Below are 14,158 nucleotides of genomic sequence, written 5' to 3'. Positions count from 1 at the left end.
CCGGGCTAGGGGCGCGGCAGGTCCTCCCCCCACTGCAGCGGCGCCAGCTGCAGGTGCTCCAGGACGAGCTGGTTCAGGAGTCCTTCCACACTGGCCTCGCCACTGCGCTTCAGAGAGGGGTGAGCTCGGTCAAGGAAAGCTTGGCTCTGCTGAGACCTTCTAGAAGCTTCTGACAGAGACCCCCAGAGGGAAACCTCCCACAGCAGACGCACCTCCCTCCTCTTAGGTAACCCCCGTCGGGTGAAGACAGCACCCCGAGTACAGGAAGTCCGGCGTGCGCGTACCCGTCAGGGGCCTCCCCACCTCCCCCAACTGTGATCAAGCAGTGTGTCTAGGAAGGGAGGCCCCTGGGGCAACGCTGGTCCCGCCACTATTCCAGGTGGGAAACGAGGGAAGATGGAAGCTCATCTTCACGAGGCATGGGGTCCTGGCTCCCTGCTCAGCCCCACCTCGGCGGTCGGCTTCCCGGAGCCTGGCGTCTGTGGCGTTGTACATCTTGATGACGTGGCGCGTGTCACCACAAACAGGCCCACCGAAGCGACTTCGTCATCGGGACGCTGTAAAGCCTCTCAGCAAGTACCAGCGGAAGAACAGGTTTGGAATCGCGGAGAATAGTGTTCTGGCCGGCGCCGAGCCAAACCGCCTGCGTAGCCCTCAGGACAGATCGGCAAACCTCTCCCCTTCCTCGCAGAAATGAGAGCTACTGTACGTAACTTGGGATCACAAGTGGGAATTTCAGTTTCTGCCGCTCTCTAGTGACCGGACAAGTGGGGGCCGCTTCATCCCGCTTTGGCAGGTCAATTCTGCTCCATGCAGCCGGCACTCTGGATCACTCACAATACCTAACACGAGGAAACGAAACGGCCGCTGCCCTGGATCATCCGGCAACGGAAAGGGCCTTGCTCTCAGCGCAGGTGCAATCGGCCCCTGGCCTAGCCTAACCCACAGGTCCTGGGCGGGGCGGTGGGGGTCCAGCTGTCCCTAAAGCCTCACCAATGCTAAAGGCTGATGTGAGGAGCAAACAACAGTGGGCACTCTGGGAGGGGGCCGGGCTCAGAGCAGAGGGGAACACGTACTTTTTCAGCTCTGTGCACCTTCATCGCTGTGCAAAGGTGTCCACTGAGTACAAGGATGTCACACCGTAAAGTGCCCTGACATCAGGAGCAAGTCTGTGAGAGCCGGGTGGGTGGATGTCAAGGGCGGTCCCGTGGGTTCAAGGTGCAAGGGCTTGCTCCTTCCTGCTCTCCCCCATTTGTCCCGGGTTGATCTCCACCGGGTGCAATCGGGACCTCAGACCACGGCCGGCACGCCCTCGTGAGAAAGCTCAGGCCAGGCTGCTGGGACAGAGAGCACCGTGTCTGCAGAGCAGGAGCAGTGCCTGCCGGACGCGCCCAGGACCAGGAGCTCGGAAACGACGCATCAGAGGCGCAGGCTGGTGTGGCAGTCACTGCCGTGGTGCCGAATGGCCCCGGGCTCTGGACACTGGCCCAAAGCATATTTCTGCATTCACTTGCTCTCGGACATGAGCCACGAATGACGCAGCTGCGCTGATAAAGCCAACTAGCTGCATGCACACGCCCCTCCCACCCAGCCCATAAGCTACTGACAGTCTCACGTCAAGCCTGCACTCCCAAATGGCAACAGAGCTGACGGGCCAGCCACCGTGCAGCTGGGACCTCACGTGACGGCCGCTACTACTGTTCAGTGCGGAAGTCCAGCGCCAGGGCGCAGAGCCAGTCACGCCGCCAGTCCTGTCGCGACTTGACTGCTATGCTTCTATCGAGGCACACCGGAGGACTGTGCCGGGGCCCTGGGTAAGCTCAGCGCGGATCTCGATTTCACACTCACATCATTAAGTCGGGACTCCAGAACACGGTGCGTATGAGTGGCACTGTCATTTCCATTCTGAAGAACTTGTCAAAGTTTCAGACCCACAAGAGAACAGGAAAGCGGACACTGCCAGGAAGCAGCAGTGCCCAGGCGTGGCCCCAGGCAGTCTGCTGCCACAGTCCCCTCTTCAGCCACTATGAGACGCATCATGTTGCTTCTCAGAGTGAACCTGGAAACCAGGAGCCAGAGACCCCTTGACAAAGGAAGGCCCTGGTGCCCACAGGGCAGGTGGGCCTGGGCCTTGAGGCAGCTCCATGAGGTAGAAAAAACTGCTCTTCCAAGCCACGCAGGGACATAGCAGGGACATGTTCTGGCTGTCAACAGGTGCTGGTCCCTGCAATGTGCCCGTACCCTAGAAGGTGGCAGCAAGGACTCTGGCAGCAGGAGGGCTGAAATCTCCACAGGTGATAGCCACTGGGCCACACCCCCGGCGATGCCCTTGCCCATGGCTTGCTGGGCATCCCAGGGGCCGGCCCTTAAGGACAACGAAGCCCAGCTCCCGTCGGGAGGGCGGCCACAGGCAGTTGCTGAGACCTCTGCAAGGAGACATGATCTCTTTTACAGAGACCTCTAAGCTTGCCTGGACCCCCCCTGCAGCATGTGCTGCTTCTGGTTAGCTGCAAGCCCTTGGACGCAGCAGCTGTGGGGCCCAGGGCTGGGCTGAACCCCTCAGTTAATCTCCAGATCCCTGCTCAAACCAGCAAGGTCAACAAGCAGGCAGCCCTGCCTTCCCACTGCTCAGCGCCTCAGTTTCCCTGGAAGAATACAGTACTTCACAGAACAGAAAGAGTGGGAATCAGGACAGAGTTCAGAGGCTGCTTGCAGTTCTAAGCCCCTGAGAGTGCGGTGTGGCTACCCACTGCTCTTGAGACAGAATCCCCAGCACAACCAGCAAGGCCCTAGGACTTGTTATTTTTTTAATTCTTTTTTTTTTTGGAGAGGTTTTTGCTATAGCACGCGTGCGCTCGCCAGACAGAGACAGAGAGACAGAAAGCAGGAAATCACCCCCGAGGGGGGATGGCCACGCTGCAATCCCTTCTCTTCCATTCTCCTCTCGGGATCTTGGGCATGCACGCACACGTGCCTGGCGTGAGTTTTAAGCCACCAGGTCCGGGACGCAAACCGCGGTTGACTACGTGGGAGTCCAGCGACATAGCCATTACGCTAACTGCTGGTTCCCCCTAGGACTTTGTTTGGCCCAACGAACTCTATTTGTAGGCCTCACGGCCCGTGCATTCACATGTGCGTGGGTTGACTCTGCTGCTACTCGCTGCTCTGCCGTCTTCTACCCGCTGGAGCACTCTGAATGGGTCTGCCTGGCACACGCTCCCCCACCACCACTCCGTCTTCTAGAGCTGAAACATCGCCTTATCTGGGAAGTCCTGGCTGATCCACCCCCACCCCAGACGCCAACAGCCTTCCTCTGTGGGTGTTCCCGCCACCCTGCTCTGGCCCATGGAGCTGTGCTTGTGCTATGGAACTCCCCGCTCGGCTCTGAGGGCCCGTCTCCCACCAAGAGTTACCCACACCCGCTGCGTATGCTGTCAGGTGCTGGAGAGACCACTGTGCAGTCCGCCACCTTTGAGAAGCCCCGGCCTGTGGAAGGGTTATATTCTACTTGCTAGTATTCGTCATCATCACTTCCGACATTTCATCAGTTCTTTAATACTTGTGCGGAGCCTTTTCCTTACAAACGTCCTCGCGAGGCTCTCGGCCCATCTACGTATCTTGGGGACCATGAGAGTTTCCTCCCGAATCTTTGGGAAACACAGCCAGATGCTAAGAAAATGCACAAGGAGAGCACTACCCTGTGGCTCTCAGCTCTGCTAGGAGCCAGCAGTGAGGTATCTGGGAGCGTACCGCGTCGCCAGCGTCTGAAGCCATCGTGCGGCTGTGGAGAGTCCATCCGTGTCTGTGACGGAGGCCGATGTGGCCCGGCGAGACGTCTGGGACACACGACTGCTTGGGAATCTGCCTCGGGAGACGCAGCCGCAGAGATGTGTGTGGATCCGGACCCTCCAGACCGCAGGTGTGTCCGCTCACCTCACAGAGGCGCGTCCACACGGAATGGCCAGTTACAGCCACGGTACATGGGTTGGAAACTGGAGGACCACCACGAGGGGCTGCAGCCGACGTTTTCAGGCTGTCCTCGAGGTGCTGCCCAGAAGTGGGGGCTCTGAGGTGGGGCGTGCTTCCCTGGCACCCCCACTCTGGCTGTCTGTGTCCCATGTGCCAGCTCTGGAGTGAAAAACTACAGGTGCAGGGACTTAGCCCAGCCCCACTTCAGCTCAAATAAATTAGCGAATTGTCATAAATAGAAATTACACTAATGGAAAGACTATTTTAAATGATTAATGAGCCTCTTTCCCCTGGCTTTGTTTCTGATTTGCATCATGAACTTACAGAACGCTGATGCTGCTCTCAATGAACCGAGCGCGCCCGCACCACAGTTAAGCTCCCGGGGCCGAAGATCCAACAGGACAGAGGACTGCGTGGTGGGGCGTGCCACAGGTCAGGGGTCTGCTATCAGCTCCCTGCTGCAAGTCTTGCTTGGTTGAAAAAATTCTAGTCTCACAAGGAGTGGATGAAACAGCTCTGCACAGGGAGGGAGGTACAAATTAGCAGAGTGACCAAGGAGCACTGCCATCTCCACAGGCTGCCCCTGGAAAGCGGGACTGACTGGAAGGCCACACGGAGGTCAGGGGCCCTGTGCTTCCCTCGGTGGAGTCAGGAGCACAACTCCGAGGATGACAGCTGTGTGTGCATCCCAGCTCTGCACACACAGAGGGCTGGGTGGCCTCCGGAAAGGGTGCCAACCTCTCCCGGTCCTGGCTCCCTCCTCCACAGAATGGGACAGCGCTGCTTCAGAGCTGTGAAAGTCGAGTCTGCGTGAAGAGCTCAGATGGCACCTGGCATCTAGGAAGTGCCAGACGGGCGTGAGCAGCTTTGTAAGCACTGTCATTTTATCATGCTACTATCCGAGACAGACGTGCTCACAGGGATGGCCACACCCAAAAGACTCAGAGTACCCATGTGCCCAACACGCCTTGGCCACGCAAACGCAATGCACAATTCGCATGCACGTCTACACACCCATGTTGTGCACTGCACACACACGCTGGACCGGAAACCCTTTCCCGCTCTCGTGGGCCAACCGTGTCTGAAGTTCGCACTCTGTCAAAGCCCGGTTCCGTTCAAAGCAATGCCCAGGTGTGCATGGTTACTGTATTGCAATCTGGGAGAGGCAGCCATCAGCTCAGTGTCCCTCCCACCTTCACCCCGTGCCCACTGAAGGCTGGCAGCCAGGCCGACAGGATGGCGTCGTGAGCAGATGCAGCACTACACTCCAGCTGCAGCGGCGTCCCCACCATAAGAGATTAAAGGCCTCTGAATTGAGCTGCTACCGACAGCAACAGAAGCCAAATCCCTTGAAGGCAGATACAAAATGCAATCCCATATTTTACTTGAGATGATCAAGGAATAAGCCTCGCTGACGACAGGAGCTACTTGTATTAAAATTCATTTAGGTAAAACTTTTTTTCCAAACACCCCTCTTGGAAAAGCAGTGTGCTGGGTTTTAAGGCATCTCACGAGAGAGAGAACATTTTTTCAAGAGATGAGAAGACAGAGCTCCATTAAGAAGCATCTTCGAGAATAAGCAAGAAGCCAGTTACAGAGGTGGGAGGTGGTCAGCCCAGGGCAGCCCAGCACTCGCCACCTACTCCTGCCTCTGCCCCACGGGGGAGCACCGTTGACGAAGACGCCTTTTCCTCGTGGGATGGACAGCAGCTTGGACACTGAGCAAGGCCTAGGGCAGCTGAATTCCATGACCAAGGTGGAGGGTGTTGTGCCCAGGTCCTCAGAGGGACCTATTCATGCAGCCCCACATGCAAACGGCCGACGAATGCCCTACCCACTCTGCTGCTCCCTAGGCTTGTACAGGGTGACCAACCATCACCTGCGAGGCCAGTATGGCCCAAGCCCACGCTGTCCCTGGGCCCCTCAGCCCGGGAGGATAGACCTTGCAGACTGCAAGAGCCGCAGGCGCTGAGCTTCGGCGCCACCCTTCCACGGCCGCTGCTCTCCGGGCCCTCCGCGCCTGACCTCTGCGCCCTGCTAGGACATGCCACCTCTTACTCAGCACGCCAATGCCCAGGCACCAAAAGTCCACCTGGCCCTTGAGCTCTCCCAGGGTCGCCTCCCCCTGGAAGCTGCGGAACTGGTCACAGGAAGAACAGGGTGGATGGGTGCTTCTGAGAGGGCCCAGGCTGCCAGAGGGCAGTCATTGGCCTTGCAGAGACCGGCCACACCCTGCCCCCAGCCCTTCCTCTTTAAAATCGTACATGTTAGAGTCTGTATATCAGCAAGCTGCTCACCCACCCGAATGCTCTCCGAAGACGAGCAACAAAAACAAGGGCGAGGAGGTGAGGAGACACCAAGCTTGCTCAGAGCTCACCCCTCACCTGCTTCAGCCATAGACCATCTGGGCAGGGCAGTCTGCGAAGTAGCCGGTCTGCAACCCAGACTGACCAAGCTCTCCGGTATTCACTGCAGCTCTCGACACCGTGCAAGCAGGCTGGAAGCCGTTCTGACGGCTGCATCACTGAAACAGAACCCTGTGCTAGGGACTATGTTGAGTACTGGGCCTGGAGGAAGGCCGCCGCTCCAGGGCAGGCCCGTGAGGTGCTCATGGTTGTGTGCCCTGGTGCTCACACAGAAAGCCAGGATCCCCCACAGCCACGTGTGCCCGTCAGCCACTGCAGGAGGAGCAGTCCCTTACAAAGTTACTAGGCAGGCCAGCAGGCAGCATGGAAGCTGAGGTGCCAGATCCTACATGGCCAACTGCACAGTTTGAGTCCCGGACCCAGTAGCTTAAAAATCACGCAGAGCGAGTGTCCGTGTGTGCCCAAAATCCCAAGATGCAATGAAGAAGAAGGGACTGAGGTGTGACCGTCCCCCCTGGGGGGTGATTTCTCACTCTGTCTCACTCTTGTGTGTGCATGTACCCTATAGCAAAAAAGTAAATAAAAACTAAACACAAAGTTACCAGCTGGCGCTAAGAGGCAGCACGTGGGTTTCTGAGTATGAGGACTCCTTTGTGAGAACTTCAGCCCAGGCACAGATGAAGGCAGGGGCATGAGGGCAGCGGGGGACCTCTGACGCGCATGTGCACAATGGGGACACAGGAGGCAGTGCCGCCCCCACCCTCGGGGGCCAGGCACCAGGGGCCAGGGCTTTGCCCGGATGGCCTGGCCTACACACTCTGCCTCACCAGCATGTGGAGAGGGGGGCCTCACTTCCCCCACGTCCTGGTGAGGACAGAGAAGCAGAGAGAGTGAGGTGCTGACCCAGGCTACGCACGGAGGGGCCTGTGAGGACAGGCTCCTGCCTGCTCGGCGCCTTCCCTGGCCTCCGTGGGAAATTGAGCGAGGACAGTGCCATGTGGCCAACAGGACAGGACTGTCTGCACAGGGAGTTCTCACTGGCCAAGGAGAGTGAGACAGTAAGAGGGCTTGCGAGGGGTTCTTACAGGAAAATGGAGGTATCTAATACGTGGCCCATCTGCTTAGGCCCAGTGCCAAAGAGTAAGTTCCACCCAGAACGTAGCGACACTGGGGCTGAAAACACCATCTGGGCCATCCAGGAACCCAGGGCTGGGAGGTTCCAGCCTTGGGAGGACCCTGTTCCCCTCAGCACCCTCATGCTGTGACTCCTCTGGCCCAGGTTCCTTGGGAGAAACCCTGCCTTGCCTCCCTCCTAGAACAGGCATACGGGTGGGGAGAAGGGGTCCAAGGTAGGAAGGGCTGGACAGCGCTGGCCAGGGAGGACTCGGGGCACAGCAGGCCACAGGCCTGCTAAGAGGAGTGACCACTCGCAGACTGAGGGGTGGGCAGAAATGAAGACGAAGCCCCTGAGTTCAATCCTTGGCCTTGACCCAAAATAAGGAAGGACAGGGGATGGAGGAAGCTTAGGCCATTACAAGTCTGAACCCTGCAGGCGCCGTGACCAGACCTCATCAGCCTAAAGGTCCTGGCCTCGAAGCGCTCGGGCAACAGTTCCAGCCTCCCAACCCACTCCTGCTTCTCTACAATGCCCTGGCAGGCCAGGGTCAGGGCAGCTTCTGAGACATCAGGCCAGTCAGGCCAGTGCTCTGCCTCCGTGGACTCCCACTAGGTGGGGAGGACCCTCCTCAGCTAAAACTGGTCATACAAAGGCTATGTGGTGTGAGGCCCTGCTACACCCCTCATCTTCTGAAAGCACCTGCCCTGGCCCTTCAACACTATGGTGAGGGCCCGTCTCTGCACCCCCTCCTCTTAGACGGGGTGGTGAGGGCCTGACTCTGCACACCCTCCTCTTAGACGGGGTGGTGAGTGCCCGTCTCTGCACCCGCCCTCCTCTTAGACGGGGTGGTGAGGGCCCATTTCTGCACCCCCTCCTCTTAGACGGGGTGGTGAGTGCCAGTCTCTGTACCCCCTCCTCTTAGACAGGGTGGTGAGTGCCCCTCTGTGCACCCACCCCTCCTCTTAGGGTGGTGAGTGCCCCTGTGTGCACCCACCCCTCCTCTTAGATGGGGTGGTGAGTGTCCGTCTATGCCTGTCCTCCTCTTAGACGGGGCTGCTGGCGGGACATTTCCAGGGCCCGGCACGTGAGAACAAAACCTGTGTAACAAACTTTGCTAACTGGGGACAGGCTGGCCTAGCTCCCCATGTCCTCTGGCTGTGCACCTCGTACCTCGCTGCAGATGCTAGAGACAGGTGTGCACGTATGTGCTGCAGGAGCCTGCTCACTGCACGCCACCTGTGCATGATGTACGGGCAACCTCGATCACTACGGACTGATGTCAAATTAGGCTCGGATTTTTTTTTATAAAGTCTAAATATTTGGAAAACGTTACTAAAATGCATAATGAAATTATTAGCCGATTCAATTTTCGGTCTTCCCATCTGCTTGAATTCAGATTTACAATAGCAAAAGCCTGGTATTCATCCCTGCCAGATGTCATTCCCAGATGAGAGAGGAGAAAAGTAAGCGTGCACAGGGGGGCCGGGGGAGGGAGCGAGACGAGGGGGGTGTCCTCAGTGTTCCCTCTAACTAAATTAGCCCACAGGAACATCGCGCATAAACCGCAGTCAGTGACTCTGTGGGACAGATGTGCGCAGCGCATGGTAGGCGTTCGATAAATATTTGCTATATGAATTATTAAGTAAACACAGAAAACGGGAAAATTGACCTTTTAGCAGAGTCCAGGCCTAATAAGAAGCAGCAGACATTCTCTGCCCTTGTTTGGCGGTTTTTAAAGACCACGCCACGTCCACTGGACAAGGATCACAGATGGGACCGATGGACAGAGCTCCGGGCAGCTCCTCCACTGCCTTGCTTTATTATGATTTATGTTTGTTGACTGGTCTATGAACGAGAGCAGAGGCAGAGCGCACGTGCACCCTGGCAGGTACTGACGTGAGATCCCCCTCGGCCAGCAGCCCTGGTTCAGGGACACTCGCACGTCTGCTGTACTCAGGCAGGTCTCCAGACGTGACCTGACCTCCGTGGGCACAGGCGTCACGGCACACTGTGGGTAACCACCCTGTCGCCAGCCGGCCCCAAGCACCTCCCTTTCTCCCGGATTCGAGTCCCAACTTGCACCTGCAGGACAGTTGATGGTGCAGTTCAGGGGTGGGTGGGTGAGCCAGGGGCGCTCGGGAATCGGTGGCTATGACACAGCAGACACCACCCTGTGCGCCCAACACCGCTGAGCCTGGGAGGGGAAGAGCCCAGTCTCTAGGGAACAGGGGCTTCCTGCTTTTATCTGAGCCCCGGAGCAAGGTCACCCGTGAGAACAGTCACTGCTGGGTGGGTGGCACTGATGAGCAGAGGCAGAGCGCCCCCGCCCCCAGACTGCGGCGGTCTGTGAGGGTTCCTGCGTGAAACCGGCTCTGAGACCTGGGAGACAGTGGTCTCCCTCCAGGGGGGAAGTGACAGAGCCTCGCCAAGGTTCATCCTCTCAGAAAGACCCACGTTTTTCCCTGGCTCTAACATCATGGCAGAGACACACCAGGGGTCTTCCTTCCTGGCCTGATCCTCCGTGAGCCACCTGCAGTCCAGGACGCAGGGCGAGCATACACTTAACCAGCAGCCCTCCTCTGGCCACCCTGCTCTGCCGCTTATCCTGGTCTCGAAATACCGGGTTCAACGCTCCTCGTGGAGGTCCGGCTTCCTCCCCAGCCATGGCAGTGGCGATCAGAGAGACGTGGAAGAATTACCATCACCTGACAGCAGCGTGCTTTGTACATGGTGAACAAGCAGCCAGCGTGCTGCGTTGCCACGCCATTTAGCTTAATCAGCAAAAAACCGACCAAACCCTGGCTTTGGCGCTCGGCTCCAAGGGCAGACGGGGAGAGAGAGCCCAGGACGCTCACCTTTTCACCTCTGTCTGGGCCAGAGCGCGTGCCTGCGACCCCACGACTGGCTGCCTCTGTTCACTCTGAGTCCTTCATTGCTCTATTTTTAGCATCTGGTTCACAAAACCTTCTATCTGCATGGGAAGTGCTAACCTCCTGAGAGACAGCGGGCCTGCCCGGCCTGAATTCACGCTAGCCGGCAAAAAGGAACTGGCCTCAGGTCCCGGGACCTCTGCCGCACATGGAATGAGGACCTCAGAATCAGGGAAGCTGCACAGCAGGTGTGTGACCACACGGTGAGGTCTGACCCTCACCACCAGAGTCCACGTGGACTGAGTTAACATTCACACCACAGCTTCCTGCCACTTCCTCGAGTCTCTGAAGGGCTCACATGCCTCAGAAACCTCAGGGCACTTCCCTCGTCCCTCCCAAGAACTCTCACCAATCCTGACAGCCTTCAGAGGTCGCCCCTCTGTGAAGCCCCCCCACTGCCCCCACCAGCAGCTGCTGCATCTACACCCAGAGCAGAGGGCACAGGGTTCTGCCTGGGCTCGCCTGCAGCGCATCTGGTTCCCAGATGACAGACACCTGCTTCCCACTGGGTCAGGCAACTGCGACAGGCCTGGCTCTGCCTCTCAGGCTTTCCAGTGCCTCCCGAACTCCGTGGGCCAAAAGCAGGTGCTCTGGAAAGAATGCCTGACCAACGCACAGACACGTGAACCCTGGGCTGCTCCAGAGAGTCCCTCATTTGGCGAGGGCCTCCTTGAAGACAGGCACTGATGGGCAGTTCGGAGCAGTGCAGTTATTCCATGACACGCGCTCACGGCCCCTTTCTCGATCGAGAACACCCTCAGTCTTTTCAAAACAGTGCCTTCAGCTTCAGCAAGCTGTACGGGCCGATTTCAGGTCCCAGATAACTGCATCCCTGTTTTCAGCTGTCAGTCTGCAAAACTCCCCAAGCCTGGCCTTGATAGGTGGCCACGAGAACCTGCCACTAACATGAACACCAACGCCGGCAGAAACATGCCACCTAGAGACGAGAACGCCACAAACCCAGGAAGACCTTTCCTCCCGCAGAATCAATACTTCATCAAGTAGGGCCTTTGAAGCGTTAAGAGGTTAAGAAAAGGCCAAGCCTGTGGTCCGCATCGCCTTGCCATGACATTTCTGAGCTACCTGTGGTTAAAATCCAATGGCCGACCTCTGCGTCAGCGTGTCGGAGACCCTGGGGCGGGTCCAGGCCCCAAGTGGGCCGCCAGGAAAGGATATGATTGTCCAGTGGATGTCCAGCTTGCTGTTGACCTCCAGGCCTCGGGCTTCCTGCCTCTCTTCTTCCAGCTGCTTTGGGTTTGCAAATTGCCCCTTCTCCCCAGGAGACTCTGGGAGACTCTCAAAGTTGAACTTATCCACTTGAATCGCCATTCTAAGAGAAGGGGGGAAACGGCAGAAAATTAATCAGGAGGGCAATTTCTCCTGCTGGCTGCTGAGAATCAGACATGCCAGCGTGTGACAGTATAATGAATCATTATCGTCAGCAATGCATAACGGACCTGTTCCAAGAAAATGAAATAATAGACTCCCACGGTGGCCCCGACTCCAGAGCTGGCTCAACACAACGTTGAGGACCGAAGACCCAGATTCACACTCTGGGGAGACCTGAGACCCCCCGATGAGAACCGTGATTCCTTCAGGGGGTGAGGCAGACAGAGCCTGGGTGCAGCCCCCACAGGGCTGGGCATGGTTTCGATTCCACTGTGGGCCAGCACAGAGAGTGCTGGCTGTTACTCGACTCAAAGGCCTACATGGCCCTCTGGGATTCACCCTGTAGGAAGGTGTTTTGTCCCCTTAGGCTCCCAGGTGCTGGCTCTACCTGAAAAGTGCAGGCTGCTCGGTCAATGACCGGAGTTCTATTACTATTATTATTTTTATTATCATCGTCATCACATCGACCGTGCAGTGGCCAAAGCAGTTGGCAGGCCCATCTCTAGCTGGCCGCTGTGGCCGTTCCTTCTACAAACAACAGACGAGGAATCGCTGTCCGAGACATACAAATGCAAGCCCCTCCCAAAGAGGAGGTCTCACAGCGAGGCGAGCCTGGAAAAGGGCTGCCACAGTGCCAATCAATCCCCAGCTCGCCCCAGAGAGTGACAGGGGCCTGTGCTGCTGAGAGTCAGGCTGCCTGCACGGGTGCAGAGGACGGAGCTCCTGTGGTGAGGAGCGGCCTTCCAAAGCTCCACTCACTTTGCTTTCCTGATTATTTACGTAGACAGCTTATAAGAAGTGAGGGGGGCCCGCAGGTGGTGTGGAGGTTAAGGCACTGGATCCCACTTGGCCAGCCTAGTGGTTTGAGTCCCTGATCCCACGGCCCAAGAATCATGCCAGGCATGCATGTGTACCCAAAATCCTGAGAGGAGAATGGGGAGGGGACTGCAGTGTGGCCATCCCACCAGGCGGGTGCATTCTCATTTTTTCTCTGTCTCTCTCTGGCAAACACATGCACCCCATAGCAAAAACAAAATAAATAAATAAATAAATAAATAAATAAACCCCTTTTTAAAAAAAATTAGGAGGCAAGAAACAGAAAAGTATAAAAATAAAAACTCTTAGAATCTTTCACTCTAATGTAATTATCTGAATTTTAATAAACTTTTCCCGGGTATGTGTATGTTGGCAGTTTAAATATTTACACATGTACATCTACAATCGTCATGCATGCATCACTCACACGCACACGATTCTAAGCCTTCTTTTTTTAGTCTCTTCACATTTTATGAATATTTTTCACATCCTTAAAAATTAGTCTGTAGTGGGACCAGCAGGTAGCATAATGGCTATGTCGCTGAACTCCTATGTAGTCAACTGCGGTTCGCGTCCCAGACCCAGTGGCTTAAACTCACACTGGGTGCATGTGCATGCGTGCCCAAGATCCCAAGAGGAGAATGGAGGAGAAGGGGTTGTGGCATGGCCATCCCCCCCGGGGGATGATTTCTGGCTTTCTGTCTCTATGTCTCTCTTTGTCTTTCTGGTAAACACACGTTGCCTTATAGCAAAAACCTCTCCAAAAAAAAAAAAAAATTAATCTGCAGAACATTCTAGTGTATGAATATACCATAATGCCTGTAACAATGTCCGTATTTTTTGAACGCTCCAATCTTTTCTATTTTTAAAAAATGATTACTGTGGGCCAGCAGGTGGCACAGTGGTTAAGGCACAGCATCCCGCATGGCCAACTCAGAAGTTTGAGTCCAGGACCCAGAGACTTGAAAATCATGGTGGGCATACATGCCCCAAACCCCGATAGGAAAGTGGAGAAGAAATTGCGGTGTGGCCACACTCACCTCCTCTCTCCAGCGAGCACACACGGCCTAGAAATGACTGCTGTCGGACAGTCCTGACAAACGTCTCTGAGACCGAGGGCTCGTGCGGGGCCACGCCCTTCTCAGGGTTCCATGGTGGCGCGTGCCCCGCACAGTCCCGTGGGCTCCCCCTCTCTCTCCCAGGGCAATACCAGCCACGATCACTTTTGAATCTTTGCTACTAATTGGCTAAATGCTGCCTCACTGGTGTTTTCATTTGCAGTTTCGAAATGGCCCTGGAGTCCCCCAAGTTTTCAGATCCACGCATCCCTCGTCCCCTGTGCGTCGTGCTCACGTGCAGCACGAGTGTCCCCTTTTCCACCCAGCGACAGCTCTTCTTACTCATCTGCCTCCCAAGGAGATCGGAGAAGAGGCCAAGGATCTCTCCAAACAAAAGGGCAGAATGTCCCATGTTTAACTCGAAAGGCCAAGTGAAGCTCAATGCCTGATAAGCCAAAAGGAACTAATGACTTTCACCTTCCAGCTGGGTTTGAATGTCCCCAAGGCCAGACT

The 14,158-nt window shown here is 56.5% G+C and overlaps 1 protein-coding gene across 5 annotated transcripts in view; it reads right to left on the bottom strand.

Annotated features, from left to right (window-relative positions):
* The window catches only part of TRAPPC9 (trafficking protein particle complex subunit 9), a 635,544-nt gene that overhangs the window by 110,208 nt on the left and 511,178 nt on the right, over positions 1-14,158 (bottom strand). For 4 of the 5 annotated variants that reach the window (XM_006152123.3, XM_006152122.3, XM_006152124.3 and 1 more), the window contains 2 exons: positions 11,559-11,712; positions 29-119 (listed from right to left, as the gene is read on the bottom strand). In XM_006152123.3, the coding sequence (XP_006152185.1) occupies positions 29-119; positions 11,559-11,712 (245 nt within the window). The remainder of the gene's footprint in view (positions 1-28; positions 120-11,558; positions 11,713-14,158) is intronic. The other variant, XM_006152126.3, reaches the window with a different exon arrangement.

Source organism: Tupaia chinensis, unplaced genomic scaffold (genome assembly GCF_000334495.1).
Source record: "Tupaia chinensis unplaced genomic scaffold, TupChi_1.0 Scaffold000335_1, whole genome shotgun sequence".
In the NCBI taxonomy this organism is placed as follows: domain Eukaryota; kingdom Metazoa; phylum Chordata; class Mammalia; order Scandentia; family Tupaiidae; genus Tupaia; species Tupaia belangeri.
This window is presented reverse-complemented; position numbering and strand designations above follow the sequence as displayed.